Here is a 21,902-nt window from a genome sequence, read left to right as displayed (position 1 = left end):
ATGGCTTCTTAACTAGAAAACTTTGTGGTCTTTCACTCCGATCAGCTGATCTTCTTTGAGTAACTGTATGTAGTTTACCCGGACTGTATATTCAAGTAATATAATCACGTGATTATGTAATTGAGGAGTATAATCACGTAATTTTAATCTTCTAAACAACAAATTATTTATCTCCCGGAAACAAGTTGTTAACAAGAAATAAAGCTCAGCACGACAATGTGCGTGTTTCTTGTTTAAACCATGTCTGAAATAATTTCAAATCTTGTCTTAATCTCCTAAATATTGTATAAATCTAAATCTTTTTTAAGTCCTGTTTAAGACTCGTGAATGGGCGCTTAAATCTCGTCACAATAGTTATTGACGCCTCTTCCACTGCGCTCAAATCTCGCACAATAGTTATTGACGCCTCTTCCACTGCGCTCAAATCTCGCACAATAGTTATTGACGCCTCCTCCACTGCGCTCAAATCTCGCACAATAGTTATTGACGCCTCCTCCACTACCCGACTAAGAACGTTGTATAATGGTAAACCACAGTGTTGTAAAATATCCTAAATCACGTGCTAAACTCTTACAACCGATCACAGAGAACCTGTTAGAACAACTACAAGGCTCACCAACCATGAAACAAGGTCTTTACAAGTTTTCTTGAAATAAAGCTGAGATCACTCTAAATAAGGAGATTTTCAGTACTTTCTGATAACAAACCTTGCTCGAATGGGAGCTCTCAGCTCTTATGACAATGACATCAGAGTGGTTATAGAGCTCGACACGGTTAAATCCAGGACCTAGCGTTTAGACGTATTAAAAAAGCTACCAGTTCTTGATTAAGAACGTTGATGTAATGGTAAATCATGTGGTTAACCCTCACGACCTATCACAGACACAAAAATATGGGCTCGTAAAGGATTATTACAATCAGCAGGTATTAAAAAAAGCTTGTTTCTTAAAACCCACATGTAGCCGGAGTAGTTAAAGGTCTCGCCACGGTTACCGATCTTTAACAGTCTTCAACGGTCTTTAACCCACGACCTATAGGATCTTCCAGCGCCTGATTTAGAACATTGACGTAGTTACAAATCATGAGGTTACCGGAGCCTATCACAGACGCTACAATCTGGGTATAAAAAGAAACAACAATAAATTTAATAGGCCAGGTACATCATCAGAGTTACAGATCACTGATTACTTGATAGTTACTCTTCAGTCTGAAACTGATTGCCCCCCCTCCCTCCCCCCTCCCTCCTCTTTGTACTGAGCGTTTAGTACCTGTAGTAGTCAATTCCAAATGGTCCTCGTCTACCGTAACTAGTCCAGATCTATTAAGAAAACCTGGGTTTGATTATAGTGATTAATAGCTCGGGGTTTAGGCTGTTTTAGGAGATTGGGTGTACGGGGACACTGAACAGCATTGTGATTTACAATCACTTGTTCCATTACTTTCTTTTATGTTTGTGATGTTAATGAAAGCTTCGTCAGATAAAGATGGCATTATAATGAGTATTCAGATTCCAGGCCTCTTAAACATTTAAAATATAATTACAGCATAGATACAAAAGGAATGTGGTTGTTTGCTACCTAGATCATTGATACTGTAACCATGAAACACTGTACTTGTTTGTTATTTGTCGGTCGTTTCTTTACTTTTCCAAACCTTTCACTGCTATCTCAGACACTGTTAGTAGCTACATCAGACACTGTAATAAGGTATATAAGAGATCGACAAGGGACAAACGGGCTATCAGAGCTGCTGATAGCCGTTTATTATTTGGTGATTGTTCCAGGTCAGTCTAGGTTGGGTTACCTCCTTTGTGACGTCATGTGTCAGTGTGATGACGTCACGTACCGTTTAGTGCGGTACTTACTGGGTACTGGTAGTGGTAGTTGGCACTGGCTTCACGGTCGAGACAGCTCACTTGCCAGTCCCGACCAGTTTTGACAATTCCAGGGTTTTGAAGTTATTATTATTGTAGATATTGAGGTCTCGGCAACTTTGGGGGTTTTGTATAACTTTATTACAAGATCTGTTGTTCTGGAGCTTCTTGTTTTAACAGTCGTTCGTTCCATCCTAGTTCCATTCCTTTCATCTTGTTCTAAACAAGGCTTCTTCAGAAAAAGGAGATCTGTTTTTATTCCACTTCATGTTTAATTGCTGCGATGCTCTTTTGTGTCTATGAAGTAAGTAAGGCTTCATCAGATAGTCTACAGTTTGTATGGCCTGGTATCATGATGGATAAAATACTGATACAATGCTAATTTAGAAAGTAAATTTAAACCGGTCTTTTGGACCACCCTGTTATGTAGTAAGTTATGTAAGTTATGTAGTAAGTATTAGTAAGTAATGTATAAGTAAGTTATGTAGTAAGTATAAGTTTATTTAGTTAAAGTAGGTAAGACACATCGGTGACAGAGCGCTATATCGTCTGTCAAGTTTTCCAGACCCCAGCACTTGCTGCAGCACTGAAGTTGGATTATTATGGGAACTGTTTCTAGTAGTAGTACTGAGTATTTAAGTTACACAAACAAGGCTTACCCACAAAGCGCTATTTTGTCGGTCGTTTGATCATACTTCAAGTATTATAGACCTAACAGTTTCTCTCGACACCTATTACCTGTGAAAACTAACAGCACTGTGAACACAGTCACCAACACGCCAAGTCACTGACTCTGCACTCTGATTTAGTTCCCATGGTTATCGTCACTTAGTTTCGCCCTTTTCCAAGTAAAGGTATTTTAGGTATTTCCAAGGTATTTTGTGAGTCTTTTAAAAAGTAATCCTGTATCTGACTGAAAAGCCGCACAATGTTTTGAGTATACGAGGTTTGTGATGTTATTTGGGTTTATTGGGGTCTATAGATCAAAAAAAATTTGGGTAGACAAAAAGTTATGTGTCCACCAGGTCTGTGGCCACGCCCTTTTATATGATCGTGGGAAAATCTTACCTTTTCCTAATATAAATTCATATTTGCTCAATCAAAGCAAGTAGGGTATCAAACCTAATGTTTTTTGACCCAAGAAATCGATTGGTGACATCTATTTGACTTTCAGACCATTCCCAGATAAGATAACCACGCCCATATTTACAATTGAGCGTCAAAATTCCCAAAAATGTAAGCAATTTTTTTGGGCAAGTTGGGTGTTGAGACCTATGTTTTTTGACCCAAGAATTTGATTGGTGATATCTATTTGACTTTCAGACCACTCCCAGATAAGATAACCACGCCCATATTTACAATCGAGCGCCAAGAATTCCCAAATACTCATGGATCTGAAGACATTCCCGTCTATATAACTTCCGCCCCTGGGTTTGAGACTTGGAATAGCTCGAGTGACCCATCAGAAACATTTTTGGCCTGGGTAGAAATTGTGGCTATGGTGCAGTTTTGCGCAATTGACCACGCCCTTTTTTGGCACTTTTGCGACTTTAAAATCAAAATAACTCTGCTTCTAATTGGAATTAAAAGCTAAACTTGGCTTTAAAGTTGTTCAGAATCACAGGGGGGTAGAACATAATTTTAAAGTCACTAGACATCAGGTTGTTGAGTTATATGACCACACCTTTTTTTCTCTCGCGAGTCATAATTTGCACACTAAATACCAGATATCTCGGCTTCTGATTGAGCTAGGTGCTTATCCGGGGCATTAACATGTTCAAAATCATCAGTTTCAGTAGGGTAGAGCATAATTTAAAAATCCTCAAAGATCAGGTTGTAGATGTTTTTGGCCAAAACCTATTTTTACGGGTACCCCGCCAATTGACCCCCCTGACAATTGACCCCCCGACAGTTGACCCCCTATGTAATTACATAGGGGTCAATTGTCGCGAAATCTAGGGTTTAGTAAGACAATTGACCCCCGACAATTGACCCTTCGACAATTGACCCCTATGTAATTACACTGGGGTCAATTGTCGCGAAATCTACGACAATTGACCCCCGACAATTGACCCCCATGTAATTACTCTGGGGTCAATTGATCGGGTTATGTCAGGGTCAGGGTCAGGGTCAGAGTCCTGGGTTAGGGTTAGGGTCAGAGTCCTGGGTCAGGGTCAGGGTCAGGGTCCGGGTCAGGGTCAGGGTCAGGGTCAGGGTCAGGGTCAGGGTCAGGGTCAGGGTCAGGGTCAGGGTCAGGGTCAGGGTCAGGGTCAGGGTCAGGGTCAGGGTCAGGGTCAGGGTCAGGGTCAGGGTCAGGGTCAGGGTCCTGGGTCCTGGGTCCTGGTCAGGGTCCTGGGTCAGAATCAGGGTCAGGGTTAGGGTCCTGAGTCCTGAGTCAGGGTTAGGGTCCTGAGTCCTGAGTCAGGGTTAGGGTTAGGGTCAGGGTCAGGATCAGGGTCAGGGTCAGGGTCAGGGTCAAGGTCAGGCTCAGGCTCAGGCTCAGGGTCATGGTCAGGGTCAGGGTCAGGGTCAGGGTCATGGTCAGGGTCAGGGTCAGGGTCAGGGTAAGGGTCAGAGTTAGGGTCCGGGTCAGGGTTAATTGTATTAAATTATTGTTGGGGGTCAATTGTCGGGGGGTCAATTGTCGCCCACCCTTTTTACGCTCTTGCGAGTAGCAATTGCGGCGCATAAATTAAAATTACTCAGCTTCTGATTGAAGTTAGGAACTAAACTCGGGCAGCAAAATGGTCAGAATTATCATATGGAGTGGGGTAGAACTTGGTTTCAAAGTCCTCAGACATCAGGTTGTTGAGGTATTAGGCCACACCCTATTCTTACGCTATCGCGAGTAGCAATTGACACACTTAATACAAAATATATCGGCTTCTGATTGGAGTAAAGAGCTAAACTCGAGCAGAAAAATGGTCAGAATTATCATATTAAGTGGGGTAAAGCATAATTTAAAAGTCCTCAAACATCAGGTTGCTGAGTTTTTTTGGCCAAACCCTATTTTTACGCTCTTGCGAGTAGCAATTGCAGCGCTTAAAATTAAAATTACTTAGCTTCTGATTGGAGTTAGGAGCTAAACTCGGGCAGCAAAATGGTCAGAATTATCACATTAAGTTGGGTTTCAAAGCAATTACTTGCAACAATTACAACACTCATTGAAAGGTATCTCGGCTTCTAATTGGAGTTCGGTGCTTAGCCTGGGCATGAAGATATTTAGAATTATAGCAGTAAGGGGAGTAGAGGCTAGATCATGGTTCTACGTGATGTCTGAGTACTCTATTCAATGCGAAGCTTTGATCTTTTTGATGTCCAAGATTAACACTCAACTCCCACCAGAAGCGGAGATATCTTAGTATTTCACTATGAAATGCAGTTATCACGAATGCGTAAACTACTTATACTACTACTACTATGTCGGAACTACGTCCGATCTACGCCAGATAACCCCCTTCATATATCCCTGTCCCGCATCAGGGTTGGCAGTTCCTCTTTGGAGTTTGTCCCAACTTCCTTCAGTAATATAGACTAGTAGCTTTGTCTTGGTCGCGTAAAGGTTATGGTCTATTGACTCAGCAACCTGATACCAGAGGACTTTGAAATCACTACTCAATGTGATAGTTCTGAACATAATAGGCAAATTCAGCTTCGAACAAGGGTAGACCGAGGGCAGGATTTGCGACCGAGGCCGGGAACGAGAAAAAACCGAGTAATTGTCCTCCTGACCGAGGCCGAGAAAAATCGCTATTCCTCGGTAAAACCGAGGCCGAGGACTCGGTCGACCCTTAAAATCTTCAAAATTTCCCCGAGGCCGAGGATTAGCAACTTAATTTTTAACCGAGGCCAAGGCAAACCGAGGAATTGTCCTCCTGACCGAGGCCGAGGAAAAATCGCTATTCCTCGGTAAAACCGAAGCCGAGGACTCGGTCGACCCTTGGCTTCGAACTCCAATCAAAAGCAGAGTTATATTGATTTTAAGTGCTATAATTGCTGTATGTAAAATCCGGATTGGAGTATTATTTATGAGTCGCATTGTTGTAATGTATTCTGGGTAAAATTATCTTTATCCCGGTTGTTGCGACAAGTAAAAATGCTCTTATTAGGGAAAGAAGATTACGCTATAATTGCTATTGGCGAGAGCGTAAAAATAGGTTGTGGCCTAATACCTCAACAACCTGATCTTTGAGGATTTTTAAATTATGCTCTACCCTACTGAAACTGATGATTTTGAACATGTTAATGCCCCGGACAAGCACCTAGCTCAATCAGAAGCCGAGATATCTGGTATTTAGTGTGCAAATTATGACTCGCGAGAGAAAAAAAGGTGTGGTCATATAACTCAACAACCTGATGTCTAGTGACTTTAAAATTATGTTCTACCCCCCTAAATGTGATGATTCTGAAAAACTCTAAAGCCAAGTTTAGCTTTTAATTCCAATTAGAAGCGGAGCTATTTTGATTATAAAGTCGCAAAAGTGCCAAAAAAGGGCGTGGTCAATTGCGCAAAACTGCACCATAGCTACAATTTCTTCCCAGGTCAAAATTGTTTCTGATGGGTCACTTGAGCTATTCCAAGTCTCAAACCCCGGGGCGGAAGTTATATAGACGGGAATGTCTTCAGATCCATGAGTATTTGGGAATTCTTGACGCTCGATTGTAAATATGGGCGTGGTTATCTTATCTGAAGTGGTCTGAAAGTCAAATAGATATCACCAATCAATTTCTTGGGTCAAAAAACATAGGTCTCAACACCCAACTTGCCCAAAAAAATTGCTTACATTTTTGGGAATTTTGACGCTCAATTGTAAATATGGGCGTGGTTATCTTATCTGGGAGTGGTCTGAAAGTCAAATAGATATCACCAATCAAATTCTTGGGTCAAAAAACATAGGTCTCAACACCCAACTTGCCCAAAAAAATTGATTACATTTTTGGGAATTTTGACGCTAAATTGTAAATATGGGCGTGGTTATTTTATCTGGGAGTGGTCTGAAAGTCAAATAGATATCACCAATCAATTTCTTGGGTCAAAAAACATAGGTCTCAACGCCCAACTTGCCCAAAAAAATTGCTTACATTTTTGGGAATTTTGACGCTCAATTGTAAATATGGGCGTGGTTATCTTATCTGGGAATGGTCTGAAAGTCAAATAGATGTCACCAATCGATTTCTTGGGTCAAAAAACATTAGGTTTGATACCCTACTTGCTTTGATTGAGCAAATATGAATTTATATTAGGAAAAGGTAAGATTTTCCCACGATCATATAAAAGGGCGTGGCCACAGACCTGGTGGACACATAACTTTTTGTCTACCCAAATTTTTTTTGATCTATAGACCCCAATAAACCCAAATAACGTCACAAACCTCGTATACTCAAAACATTGTGCGGCTTTTCAGTCAGATACTTGATTAAAGTTGTCCTGAGTTTTTTGTCAACCGTGCATGTTCAATGTTCATATTTCGAACCAGTTCCATAAATAACTGAAGACCTATTATTAGGTCACCTGTAGTGTTACTATTGTGTTACTATAGTGTTACTATAGTGTTACTAGTGTTACTATAGTGTTACTAGTGTGTTACTATAGTGTTACTAGTGTTACTATTGCGCTACTTTTGTGGTGTTTTTGTTTACAGTTCATTACCGGACAATTATTGTTCACCTGTACAAGTGTTTACGGAGCAGACAATATATTATAATTGGAGTAGTGGCACTAACAACAGACGAAGTAACAGTTGCCATGGTAGTTTTACCATTGTAGCCATGGTAACAGTCGCCATGTAACCATTGCAGTAGTTATGGTAATTTGTATAGTAAACAGCCAGGTTACCATTGCAGTTATGGTAATTTGTATAGTAACCGCCTATTGTAGTATCAATGTTACCAATGTATTGTAATTCAGAGCAGACCTGATCATGCGTATTGTACCACGGTATTTGTTACCGCGTATATTGTTGCCATGGTAATGACTCTTTGTTGCCATGGTAACTGCATACACGGTACAGTGCATGGCCACGCCCCCCTTAGTACCGGTACAGGTGTCATGTATTGAGTTACTGACAGGGAGCAGGTCAGTTGTTTAATATTGTTAGTTTTTATTGTACTTCATTTTTTGTTAGCGGCTTCCTGTTTGGTTTACTAGTTTATCTGTCAAGATTCCTTTAAAGTGTCAATTCAATGGCATATTTACCATCTAGCATTTTTATTTTTACCACAAATCTTGGTACGAGTCCTGTGCCCGCCTGTGTGTGTTCACTTCCCTGACCCACGATTTATTATGAATTAAGTTAACGAATAATATGTAAAAATTAACGTGGATATATTACATTAAAACCCCTCAACAAATATGGTTTTACTTCCTCTCCCTTCACGTGACCATATCACGTGACCAATGACCACATCACACCACATATGCTGTGGTTAAACCCCCTTTCACAACCTGTACTCTCTGCATGCTAATCTGTGTGACCAACGTTTTCTCTGACATATACCCATTATTAGTCATTGTTACCCATTGACGTATGCGGCTTTCCCACGTCCTCAAAAACGTGGCCATATTACATTTGCTAGGATGTTATTTAAAACCACCCGAACAAGTGAACAATTAGTGAGTATTAGTGACCCATATTACAATGTTTAAACCGCCTCCCCACACACACAGAGTGTATTGCATGCTAATGCGAGTGACCTTTGGTGCTTGTTGAATTTCACCATCTTACACATTCTTACCAGGATCTACTTTGCGATCTGTCTTTGGAGCTCGTTCCCCCAGCTGTCTTGTAGCTAGTAACTTGTAGCTAAAGTAAAACCCCGAAAAGCCCGTTCCTTGTTTTGTAACTAATACAGTAAAACCCCGATTTACCGCGGAGTTTGGGGAAAGGAAACATCCGCGGTAAATCGGGGTCAGCGGTAAATCGGGGTTTTGTTTGTTTACATTATGCATGTTAAGCCATATTTGGGGAAAGGAAATTCTTTGCGATCTGTTTTGGGAACTTGTTCCCTGTCTTGCTACTAATGTCTTGTAACTACTGTCTTGTAGCTAATAACTTTGTTTCCTTTTTATTTACTTCCTTTTGCTTAGTTGTTGTCCGGCTTGTAATTGCTTTATTATTAAGTTATTACAGCTATTTACTTAACATTACCTTGTTATTTGATATCTAGCGACCCCTGGTTCGGTAAATAGTTGCAATATTTTTGCGGTTGATGATCATTAATCTGATTAGAGTCCACCAGTAATTTTTCTGCACATTTTAGAATTATTCATTGACCTTATGTAATATGTTATGGTTGTGCTTTTCGTTCTTAATTTCGTAAAATATTTATATGATCTCTTGAATTACTATTGTTTCCATTTCTAGCTGGGTGCCAAAAACACAAAGGTTGCCATGACAACCAAGCCGGCGGTTACCATGACAACGGAACAACTCAGTAACAACTGTAACGCTTGCTGTATAAAAACGTCACCCTCGTGTGTGACATGTCACAAACAAAGCCTACCTCTCACTTGTTACATCAGTGAGAGGAAATCTTCGCTGATAAGCATACAGATAAGAGACAAGATAAGAGATAAGCCGTCTCCGATCAGTTTACAGATAAGTGACGAGCCCACAGAGGTTGTTATAGGAGATATAGATGTTGTGAGGAAGCTAGGAGTTGAGGGTGTTGTCAAGAAACCTGTTTTTAAGGTTTTGAGCGCTGATAAACTGGGGAGCAAGACGGGGAATGTGGAGAAAGTGATCAAGACAGGAAGTTTAAAGGTGGTTAGAAGTGGAAGTGGTAAAGTTGTTAAAGGTGGAAGTGTCAAGGTGGTAAACACAAGTGGTAAAGTGGTAAACGGAGGGAGAAAGTGCGAGCTGGAGAGTCTTGACAGTATCTTTAACGGCATACAGCTGGAAGTGGAGCGGAGTGTGTTACTGTGTGATAAAGTTCTCGGGAAACTGGGTAAGTGTTCAAATTGGACTTTAATGTGACTCCTAGATCACAGTTGTACCACGTGACAGTTGCCCACGTGACTTGTTTAAAAGTCACGTGACTTGTTTTAGGGCATATGGCTACTTCACAGCTCAAATTTCATTGCTGATTTATCTTCCTCTGTACTGCGCCGACCCCGCCATGCTTTGAGTTTTCGTTAGAAATCGCTTTTCTTATATTTTGCAAGCCGCGTGAGAATTGAAATAAAATATTTAGGAGCCCACTTTATGGCTATAATTAAACAATAAGGTTATCAGAATTGTACAATCCTCACGTTGTAATAAGTGCACGGCCTCCCATTTTAAAGTGCAAACTGCAAACCTTTTTCCAGAACACCCTCCAATAAAGTGTTAATGTGTGTGTTTGGGGGTTATAAAGTTATTTAATTTGCGACTTTGCGACTTTGCACGTACATATAAGTGACACGAAAGGAGGATAACAGGAGCTTTCAAATACATGTGTAAATCGTCTTCAGTCGTGTCTTCAAGTGCTATGGTAGAGCGGACTACAAAGAGCTTAACAGTCTTAATTACAGAACATTCTCGAGAATATCAGAATATGTAAACTTTACATATTCTGATATTCTTTACATTGTAAAGGGTTTTTAGTTCTGCAAATATATTCTTAAGTGCTAAAGTGTGCAGCAGCCCCTATTTTTAGCGCTAAAGTGTGCACTGTCTCCCAGTCATCAGTGGTAAAGGTTGCTACATGTCAGTGGTCTGTGTTTATAATTAGATTCAGTTGTGCCATGAAATACCATCCTATCTGTTAATATGAAATAGCTGTGGTACCAACTAGGAACCAGCACTTCGTGGTCTACTGTAATACCATCCTATCTGTTAATATGAAATAGCTGTGGTACCAACTAGGAACCAGCACTTCGTGGTCTACTGTAATACCATCCTATCTGTTAATATGAAATAGCTGTGGTACCAACAGCTAGGAACCAGCACTTCGTGGTCTACTGTAATACCATCCTATCTGTTAATATGAAATAGCTGTGGTACCAACTAGGAACCAGCACTTCGTGGTCTACTGTAATACCATCCTATCTGTTAATATGAAATAGCTGTGGTACCAACTAGGAACCAGCACTTCGTGGTCTACTGTAATACCATCCTATCTGTTAATATGAAATAGCTGTGGTACCAACTAGGAACCAGCACTTCGTGGTCTACTGTAATACCATCCTATCTGTTAATATGAAATAGCTGTGGTACCAACTAGGAACCAGCACTTCGTGGTCTACTGTAATACCATCCTATCTGTTAATATGAAATAGCTGTGGTACCAACTAGGAACCAGCACTTCGTGGTCTACTGTAATACCATCCTATCTGTTAATATGAAATAGCTGTGGTACCAACTAGGAACCAGCACTTCGTGGTCTACTGTAATACCATCCTATCTGTTGATATGAAATAGCTGTGGTACCAACTAGGAACCAGCACTTCGTGGTCTACTGTAATACCATCCTATCTGTTAATATGAAATAGCTGTGGTACCAACTAGGAACCAGCACTTCGTGGTCTACTGTAATACCATCCTATCTGTTAATATGAAATAGCTGTGGTACCAACTAGGAACCAGCACTTCGTGGTCTACTGTAATACCATCCTATCTGTTAATATGAAATAGCTGTGGTACCAACTAGGAACCAGCACTTCGTGGTCTACTGTAATACCATCCTATCTGTTAATATGAAATAGCTGTGGTACCAACTAGGAACCAGCACTTCGTGGTCTACTGTAATACCATCCTATCTGTTAATATGAAATAGCTGTGGTACCAACAGCTAGGAACCAGCACTTCGTGGTCTACTGTAATACCATCCTATCTGTTAATATGAAATAGCTGTGGTACCAACAGCTAGGAACCAGCACTTCGTGGTCTACTGTAATACCATCCTATCTGTTAATATGAAATAGCTGTGGTACCAACAGCTAGGAACCAGCACTTCGTGGTCTACTGTAATACCATCCTATCTGTTAATATGAAATAGCTGTGGTACCAACACTAGGAACCAGCACTTCGTGGTCTACTGTAATACCATCCTATCTGTTAATATGAAATAGCTGTGGTACCAACAGCTAGGAACCAGCACTTCGTGGTCTACTGTAATACCATCCTATCTGTTAATATGAAATAGCTGTGGTACCAACTAGGAACCAGCACTTCGTGGTCTACTGTAATACCATCCTATCTGTTAATATGAAATAGCTGTGGTACCAACTAGGAACCAGCACTTCGTGGTCTACTGTAATACCATCATATCTGTTAATATGAAATAGCTGTGGTACCAACTAGGAACCAGCACTTCGTGGTCTACTGTAATACCATCCTATCTGTTAATATGAAATAGCTGTGGTACCAACTAGGAACCAGCACTTCGTGGTCTACTGTAATACCATCCTATCTGTTAATATGAAATAGCTGTGGTACCAACTAGGAACCAGCACTTCGTGGTCTACTGTAATACCATCCTATCTGTTAATATGAAATAGCTGTGGTACCAACTAGGAACCAGCACTTCGTGGTCTACTGTAATACCATCCTATCTGTTAATATGAAATAGCTGTGGTACCAACTAGGAACCAGCACTTCGTGGTCTACTGTAATACCATCCTATCTGTTAATATGAAATAGCTGTGGTACCAAACTAGGAACCAGCACTTCGTGGTCTACTGTAATACCATCCTATCTGTTAATATGAAATAGCTGTGGTACCAACTAGGAACCAGCACTTCGTGGTCTACTGTAATACCATCCTATCTGTTAATATGAAATAGCTGTGGTACCAACTAGGAACCAGCACTTCGTGGTCTACTGTAATACCATCCTATCTGTTAATATGAAATAGCTGTGGTACCAACTAGGAACCAGCACTTCGTGGTCTACTGTAATACCATCCTATCTGTTAATATGAAATAGCTGTGGTACCAACTAGGAACCAGCACTTCGTGGTCTACTGTAATACCATCCTATCTGTTAATATGAAATAGCTGTGGTACCAACTAGGAACCAGCACTTCGTGGTCTACTGTAATACCATCCTATCTGTTAATATGAAATAGCTGTGGTACCAACTAGGAACCAGCACTTCGTGGTCTACTGTAATACCATCCTATCTGTTAATATGAAATAGCTGTGGTACCAACTAGGAACCAGCACTTCGTGGTCTACTGTAATACCATCCTATCTGTTAATATGAAATAGCTGTGGTACCAACTAGGAACCAGCACTTCGTGGTCTACTGTAATACCATCCTATCTGTTAATATGAAATAGCTGTGGTACCAACTAGGAACCAGCACTTCGTGGTCTACTGTAATACCATCCTATCTGTTAATATGAAATAGCTGTGGTACCAACTAGGAACCAGCACTTCGTGGTCTACTGTAATACCATCCTATCTGTTAATATGAAATAGCTGTGGTACCAACTAGGAACCAGCACTTCGTGGTCTACTGTAATACCATCCTATCTGTTAATATGAAATAGCTGTGGTACCAACTAGGAACCAGCACTTCGTGGTCTACTGTAATACCATCCTATCTGTTAATATGAAATAGCTGTGGTACCAACTAGGAACCAGCACTTCGTGGTCTACTGTAATACCATCCTATCTGTTAATATGAAATAGCTGTGGTACCAACTAGGAACCAGCACTTCGTGGTCTACTGTAATACCATCCTATCTGTTAATATGAAATAGCTGTGGTACCAACTAGGAACCAGCACTTCGTGGTCTACTGTAATACCATCCTATCTGTTAATATGAAATAGCTGTGGTACCAACTAGGAACCAGCACTTCGTGGTCTACTGTAATACCATCCTATCTGTTAATATGAAATAGCTGTGGTACCAACTAGGAACCAGCACTTCGTGGTCTACTGTAATACCATCCTATCTGTTAATATGAAATAGCTGTGGTACCAACTAGGAACCAGCACTTCGTGGTCTACTGTAATACCATCCTATCTGTTAATATGAAATAGCTGTGGTACCAACTAGGAACCAGCACTTCGTGGTCTACTGTAATACCATCCTATCTGTTAATATGAAATAGCTGTGGTACCAACTAGGAACCAGCACTTCGTGGTCTACTGTAATACCATCCTATCTGTTAATATGAAATAGCTGTGGTACCAACTAGGAACCAGCACTTCGTGGTCTACTGTAATACCATCCTATCTGTTAATATGAAATAGCTGTGGTACCAACTAGGAACCAGCACTTCGTGGTCTACTGTAATACCATCCTATCTGTTAATATGAAATAGCTGTGGTACCAACTAGGAACCAGCACTTCGTGGTCTACTGTAATACCATCCTATCTGTTAATATGAAATAGCTGTGGTACCAACTAGGAACCAGCACTTCGTGGTCTACTGTAATACCATCCTATCTGTTAATATGAAATAGCTGTGGTACCAACTAGGAACCAGCACTTCGTGGTCTACTGTAATACCATCCTATCTGTTAATATGAAATAGCTGTGGTACCAACTAGGAACCAGCACTTCGTGGTCTACTGAAATACCCATCCTATCTGTTAATATGAAATAGCTGTGGTACCAACTAGGAACCAGCACTTCGTGGTCTACTGTAATACCATCCTATCTGTTAATATGAATAGCTGTGGTACCAACTAGGAACCAGCACTTCGTGGTCTACTGTAATACCATCCTATCTGTTATATGAAATAGCTGTGGTACCAACTAGGAACCAGCACTTCGTGGTCTACTGTAATACCATCCATCTGTTAATATGAAAAAATTTGCACTGGTACCAACTAAACCAAAAACTTTTGTGGTCTACTTAAATCCCCATCCTATCTGTTAATTTTGAAAAGCTGGTACCAAATAGGGGAAACCCTCAAATTCGTGGCCCACTGAAAAAAACCCCCTATTTTGTTTGTTGAAAAAAAACTGTGGCCAACCCAGGAAACCCGGGACTTTGTGGTCCCAAATGAAAAAACCCTCCAACTGTTTTAAAATTTAAAACTGTGTACCAACAAAAGGGAAACCCGCACTTCGTGGCTAACCCGTAAAACCATCCATCGTTTAAAATGAAAAAAGCTGTGGGAAACCCAAATAGGGAAACCCCACTTCGTGGTTTTAAATAAACCCCTTTCCCATCTGTTAATTGAAGAAACTGTGGTTTCCAACTTAGGGAACCATACTTCCCTGGCTACTGTTAAAACCATCCCTATCTGTTAATATGAAATATTGGGTACCAACTTGGAACCGCACCTTCGTGGGCTACTGAAAAACCCTCCATCGGTTTAAAATGAAATAGCGTGGGACCAACTTTGGGAAACCCGACTTCGGGTTTTCCTGTAATACCAAACCAACTGTTTAAAATGAAAATACTGTGGTACCAACAAGGAAACCCGCACTTCGTGGTAAAAAAAAAAAAACCCCATCCTAAACTGTTAAAAAATGAAATAGCTTTTGGTACCAACTAGGAACCACCCCTTCCCTTGGGCCCACTTTTAAAAAACCCTCCCCACTGGAAATATGAAATAGCTGTGGAACCAACCCGGAAAAACACTTCGTGGGCTACGGGAATACCCCCTATCTGTTATATGAAATAGCTGTGGGACCAACTAGAACCAACACTTTTTGGGGCTACTTAAAACCATCCTATCGTTAATAAAAAATAGCCCGTGTAAACCCAAATAGGGAAACCCGCACTTTTTTTGGGCTACTGTAATACATCCTATTTGTTAAAAATGAAATATCTGTGGAAACCCCCTAGGAACCAAACACTTTGTGTTTTACGTAATACCAACCCACTTTAATATGAATAGCGTGTACCAACTAAACCAGCACTTCGTGTCATTTTAATACCATCCCCAAACCCGTTTTTAAAATAAATACTGTTACCAACTAGAAACCCCACTTCGTGGTCTACTGTAATAAACCCCCTTTTCTGTTTTAAAAAAAAATAGCTTGGTACCCAAAAGGGAAACCCGCACTTCGTGGATCCTACGGGAAAACCCCCCTATCCCTTTTTTTTGGAAAATAGCTGGGAAAACCAACTAGGGAAACCCCACTTTTGTGGGCCTACGGAATACCAAAACCAAACTGTTAATATAAATACGTGTACCCCAACCCGGGCCAGACTTTGGGGGTCACTGTTAAAACCCTCCTATCTTTTTATGAAATAGCGTGGGACCAACAAGGGGAAACCCCCACTTCTGGTTTTCTGTAATACCATCCTATCTGTTAATATGAAAAGGGTGTGGTAAACCCAAATAGGAACCCCGCAAATTCGGGTCTAAATGTAATACCAACCTATTTTGTTAATATGAAATACTTGGTACCAACTAGGGAAACCCGACTTCCCGGGGCACTGTAATACCATTTCCCATCGGGTTTAATTTTAAATGCCGGGGGTACCAACAGGAACCACACTTTTGGGGGGGCTACTGTAATACCATCCTATTTTGTTAAAAATAAAAATAGCTGTGGTACCAACTAGGGAACCCCCAAATTCCCTGGCCCACTGTAATACCATCCTATCTGGTTTAAAAAGAAATAGCTTGGTACCAAAATAGGAACCGCACTTCTTTGGGCTACTGTAATACCATCCATCGTTAATATGAAAAAGCGTGGTACCAATAGGAACCAGACTTTTGTGGGCTACGTAATACCATCCTATTGTTAATAAAAGTACGGGGGTACCCAAATTAAGGGGGGAAACCCGCAAAAAAAAAAATAAAAATTTTCCCCCCCCGTGGTCTAACCCGTAATACCCAACCTATCTTTTTAAATTTAAGTAGCTTTTGTACCAACTAGGAAAACCCGCCTTTGGGGTTTTAAATGTAATACCATCCAAACTGTTAATAAAAGTAAACTGTGGGAAACCAAATAGGAACCACAAAATTCGTGGTTTTCGAATAACCCTCCTATCTGTTTTTATTTAAATAGGGTGTGGTACCAACAGGAACCAGCCTTCGTGGTCAACGGTAATAAACCCTCCTACTGTTAATAAGAAGGTAGCTTGAAAACCAAATAGGAACCAGCAATTTGTGGTCTACTGTAAAAACCAACCTATCTTTTTAAAATGAAAAAGCTGTTGGGACCAACTAGGAACCAGCACTTCCCTGGGCAACTGTAATAAACCCTCCTATCTGTTAAAAATGAAATAGCTGTGGTACCAAAATAGGAAACCCCGCACTTTCGTTTTCTACTTAAAAACCAACCCCATCGTTAATATGAAATACGTGGTTTCCAACTAGGAAACCCCGCACTTCGTGGTCTACTGTAAAAACCATCCTATCTGTTTAAATTTAAAAGGGGCTGGGTACCAACGCCCCAAGGGGCCCAAACCACCCCGTGTTTCTTTTAAAAAAAAGCCCATTTTTCTCTAAAATTTTTGTTAATATGAAAAAGGGTGTGGGGACCCAACCAAGGGAAACCCGCACTTGTGGTCTAAAATGGGAATACCATCCTATCTGTTAAAATGAAAATAGCTGTGGGACCAACTAGGGAACCACACTTCGGGGTCTACTGTAATTTCCCTCCAAACTTTAATATGAAGTAGCTTTTGGGAACCCCAACCGGGAACCAGCACTTTGTGACTACTGTAAAACCATCCTATCTGTTAAAAGAAAATACGGTTTGGGACCCCAACTAGGGCCCCGCACTTCGGGTCCCCCTGTAATACCATCCTTAAACGTTAAAAGGGAAAAAGCTGTGGACCAAATAGAAAACACTTGTGGACCTACTGAAAAACCATCCTATCTGTTAAAAGAAATAGCTGTGTAACCCCAAAAAGGAAACCAGGCACAAAACAGTTTTTTGTGGGGAAAAAGGAATGTCTGGACTTTAATACCATCCTATCTGTTAAAATTTAAATGCTGTGGTCCAACTGGAAAACACTTTGGGTCTAAATGTAAAACCATCCTATCTGTTAATAAAAATACCCGGGTACCAACAGGAACCACACTTTTTTGGTCTACTGTAATAAAACCCTCCTATCTTTAATAAGGGAAATACTGTGGTACCAACCAGGAAAACCCCACTTCGTGGTCTACTGTAAAACCAAAACCTATCTTAATATGAAAAAAGCGTGGAACCCAAACCCGCCTTTGGGAAAACCAGGGTCCCCGGCCCCACTTCGGGTCTCTGTAAAAACCCCCTATCTGTTAAAGAAAAAAGCTGTGGACCAACTAAACCCCGCACTTGTGGTCTACTGAAAACCATCCCCATCTTAAAAAAATAGCTGTGGGTTAAACCCAAAATGGAAACCCGCCCCTTCGTGGGCTACAATAAACCTCCTATTTTGGTAATATAAAATTGGTACCAACTAGGGAAACCCGCACTTTGTGGTCCCACTGTAAAACCATCCTATCGTTTAAAAGAAATAGGGGTGGAACCAAAAGGGAAACCAGCACTTGTGGTCTACAGTAAACCATCCTAACGTTAATAAAAAATCCTTTTACCAACCCAGGGAACCCCGCCCTTCGGGTCCCACTGTAAAAACCATCCTAAACTTTTAAAGGGGAAATACTGTGGAAACCAAAAAGGGAAAAACCCGCACTTTGTGGGCAACTGTAATACCATCCTACTGTTTAAAATGAAAAGCTGTGGTACCAACCCAGGACCCCGCACTTCCCTGGTCTACTGTAATTTCCCCTCCTATCTTTTTAATATGAAATAGCGTGGTTTCCAAAACCAAAACCAGCACTTCGTGGTCTACTGTAATACCATCCTATCTGTTAATATAAAATAGCTGTGGTACCAACTAGAACCAGCACTTCGTGGTCTACTGTAATACCATCCTATCTGTTGATATGAAGTAGCTGTGGTACCAACTAGGAACCAGCACTTCGTGGTCTACTGTAATACCATCCTATCTGTTAATATGAAATAGCTGTGGTACCAACTAGGAACCAGCACTTCGTGGTCTACTGTAATACCATCCTATCTGTTAATATGAAATAGCTGTGGTACCAACTAGGAACCAGCACTTCGTGGTCTACTGTAATACCATCCTATCTGTTAATATGAAATAGCTGTGGTACCAACTAGGAACCAGCACTTCGTGGTCTACTGTAATACCATCCTATCTGTTAATATGAAATAGCTGTGGTACCAACTAGGAACCAGCACTTCGTGGTCTACTGTAATACCATCCTATCTGTTAATATGAAATAGCTGTGGTACCAACTAGGAACCAGCACTTCGTGGTCTACTGTAATACCATCCTATCTGTTAATATGAAATAGCTGTGGTACCAACTAGGAACCAGCACTTCGTGGTCTACTGTAATACCATCCTATCTGTTAATATGAAATAGCTGTGGTACCAACTAGGAACCAGCACTTCGTGGTCTACTGTAATACCATCCTATCTGTTAATATGAAATAGCTGTGGTACCAACTAGGAACCAGCACTTCGTGGTCTACTGTAATACCATCCTATCTGTTAATATGAAATAGCTGTGGTACCAACTAGGAACCAGCACTTCGTGGTCTACTGTAATACCATCCTATCTGTTAATATGAAATAGCTGTGGTACCAACTAGGAACCAGCACTTCGTGGTCTACTGTAATACCATCCTATCTGTTAATATGAAATAGCTGTGGTACCAACTAGGAACCAGCACTTCGTGGTCTACTGTAATACCATCCTATCTGTTAATATGAAATAGCTGTGGTACCAACTAGGAACCAGCACTTCGTGGTCTACTGTAATACCATCCTATCTGTTAATATGAAATAGCTGTGGTACCAACTAGGAACCAGCACTTCGTGGTCTACTGTAATACCATCCTATCTGTTAATATGAAATAGCTGTGGTACCAACTAGGAACCAGCACTTCGTGGTCTACTGTAATACCATCCTATCTGTTAATATGAAATAGCTGTGGTACCAACTAGGAACCAGCACTTCGTGGTCTACTGTAATACCATCCTATCTGTTAATATGAAAGTAGCTGTGGTACCAACTAGGAACCAGCACTTCGTGGTCTACTGTAATACCATCCTATCTGTTAATATGAAATAGCTGTGGTACCAACTAGGAACCAGCACTTCGTGGTCTACTGTAATACCATCCTATCTGTTAATATGAAATAGCTGTGGTACCAACTAGGAACCAGCACTTCTGGTCTACTGTAATACCATCCCTTTTTGTTAACGTGTCCCGGAAAAACCGGGGGAGAAAAAGAAAAAATGCCCGTGGTTTCCAACTAGAAACCCGCCCCCCGTGCTACTGGGAATACCCTTTCCCAACTGTTTTTAAAAATTTTAAGAAACTGTGGTACCAATAGGAACCAGCACTTCGTGGCTACTGTAATACCATCCTACGTTAATATAAATAAACTGTGGTACCAAACAAAGGAAAACCCCACTTCCCCCTGGGGGCCCACTGAAAAACCACCCTTTTTAACTGTTAAATGGGACGGGGAAAAAACGAAATGAAAAAAAGCTGGGTACCAAATAGGAACCAGCACTTCTGGTCTACGTAATACCACCTATCTGTTTTAAAATGAAAAAACTGTGGGGACCCCAAAAAGGAACCAGCAAATTTTGTGGTCTACTGTTTACCATCCTAACTGTTAATATGAAAAACCCGTGGTACCAACTAGGAAACCCCACTTCCCCTGGGGGGGGGCTACTGTAATCCCCTCCTATCTGTTAAATAAGAAAAGCCGTGGTACCAACTAGGGGAAACCAGCAAATTTGTGGGCACTGTTTAAAACCTCCATTCTGTTAATATGAAATACTGGGGGTACCAATTTGGAACCACACTTGTGGTCTTTCTTAATACCATCCTATCTTTAATATGGGAAAAAAACTGTGGGACCAACTAGGAACCAGCACTTTTTGGCTACTGTAAAACCATCCTACGGGTTTTAAAATGAAAAACTTGGGACCAACAGGGAAACCCGCACTTCCCTGGTCTACTGTAAAAACCATCCTATCGTTTAAAAAGAAAAAGCGTGGTACCAACTAAGGAAACCCGCCTTCGTGGGCTACGTAAAACCATCCTATCTGTTAATATAAGTAGCCGTGGTACCCCAAATAGGAAAACCCGCACTTCGTGGGCCCCACTGTAAACCACCTATCCTTTTTTAAAATAGAAGGGAGGGTGTGGTAAACTGGGAACCCGAAATTCCGGTCTACTGTAAACCACCTATCTGTTTTAAAATGAAATAAACTGTGGAAACCCCTAGGGAAAAAACACTTCGTGGGCTACTGTAATAACCCTCCTAACTGTTTTTTATGAAATAAACTTGGTAAACCCAAATAGGAACCAGCACTTTCCGGGGGCTACTGTAAATACCATCCCCATCGTTTAAATTAAATGCTGTGGTTTCCAACTAGGAACCCCCCGGGTTTTTAAAAACCATCCTTCTGTTTTAAAAAGAAAAGCTGTGGTACCCAAATAGGAACCAGCACTTTGTGGTCTACTGTAATACCCTCCCATCTGTTTTTAAAAAGAATAGCCCGTGGTAAACCAAATAGGAACCAAACACTTCGGGGGTCTACTTAATACCAAACCTATCTGTTAATATGAAATAAACTTGGTACCAACAGCTAGGAACCAAACACTTCCCTGGGGCTACTGTAATAAACCCTCCCCAAACGTTAAAAATGAAAAGCTTTGGGACCAAACTAGGGAAACCCGCACTTTGTGGTCACTGAAAAAACCATCCTATCTGTTAATATGAAATAGCTGTGGTACCAACTAGGAACCAGCACTTCGTGGTCTACTGTAATACCATCCTATCTGTTAATATGAAATAGCTGTGGTACCAACTAGGAACCAGCACTTCGTGGTCTACTGTAATACTCACCATCCTATCTGTTAATATGAAATAGCTGTGGTACCAACTAGGAACCAGCACTTCGTGGTCTACTGTAATACCATCCTATCTGTTAATATGAAATAGCTGTAGTACCAACTAGGAACCAGCACTTTCGTGGTCTACTGTAATACCATCCTATCTGTTATTATGAAATAGCTGTGGTACCAACTGAGGAACCAGCACTTCGTGGTCTACTGTAATACCATCCTATCTGTTAATATGAAGTA

At 40.9% G+C, this 21,902-nt stretch overlaps 1 protein-coding gene across 3 annotated transcripts in view; it reads left to right on the top strand.

Annotated features, from left to right (window-relative positions):
- LOC134824272 (protein sprint-like) overlaps positions 1 to 21,902 on the top strand; it is a 90,101-nt gene that overhangs the window by 33,389 nt on the left and 34,810 nt on the right. For 2 of the 3 annotated variants that reach the window (XM_063836069.1, XM_063836066.1), the window contains exon 1: positions 9,182 to 9,820. The exons of the other annotated variant lie outside the window; for it this stretch is intronic. In XM_063836069.1, coding sequence (XP_063692139.1) covers positions 9,265 to 9,820 — 556 coding nt within the window. In that variant the 5' untranslated portion in view covers positions 9,182 to 9,264. Of the gene's footprint in view, positions 1 to 9,181; positions 9,821 to 21,902 lie in introns of those variants that run through there. 3 annotated transcript variants of the gene reach the window in all.

The sequence above is a fragment of the Bolinopsis microptera genome, chromosome 12, assembly GCF_026151205.1.
Source record: "Bolinopsis microptera isolate Bmic1 chromosome 12, MBARI_Bmic_1.0, whole genome shotgun sequence".
NCBI lineage: Eukaryota > Metazoa > Ctenophora > Tentaculata > Lobata > Bolinopsidae > Bolinopsis > Bolinopsis microptera.
Note: the sequence above shows the minus strand (reverse complement) of the source record. Positions and strands in the feature narration are given on the sequence as shown.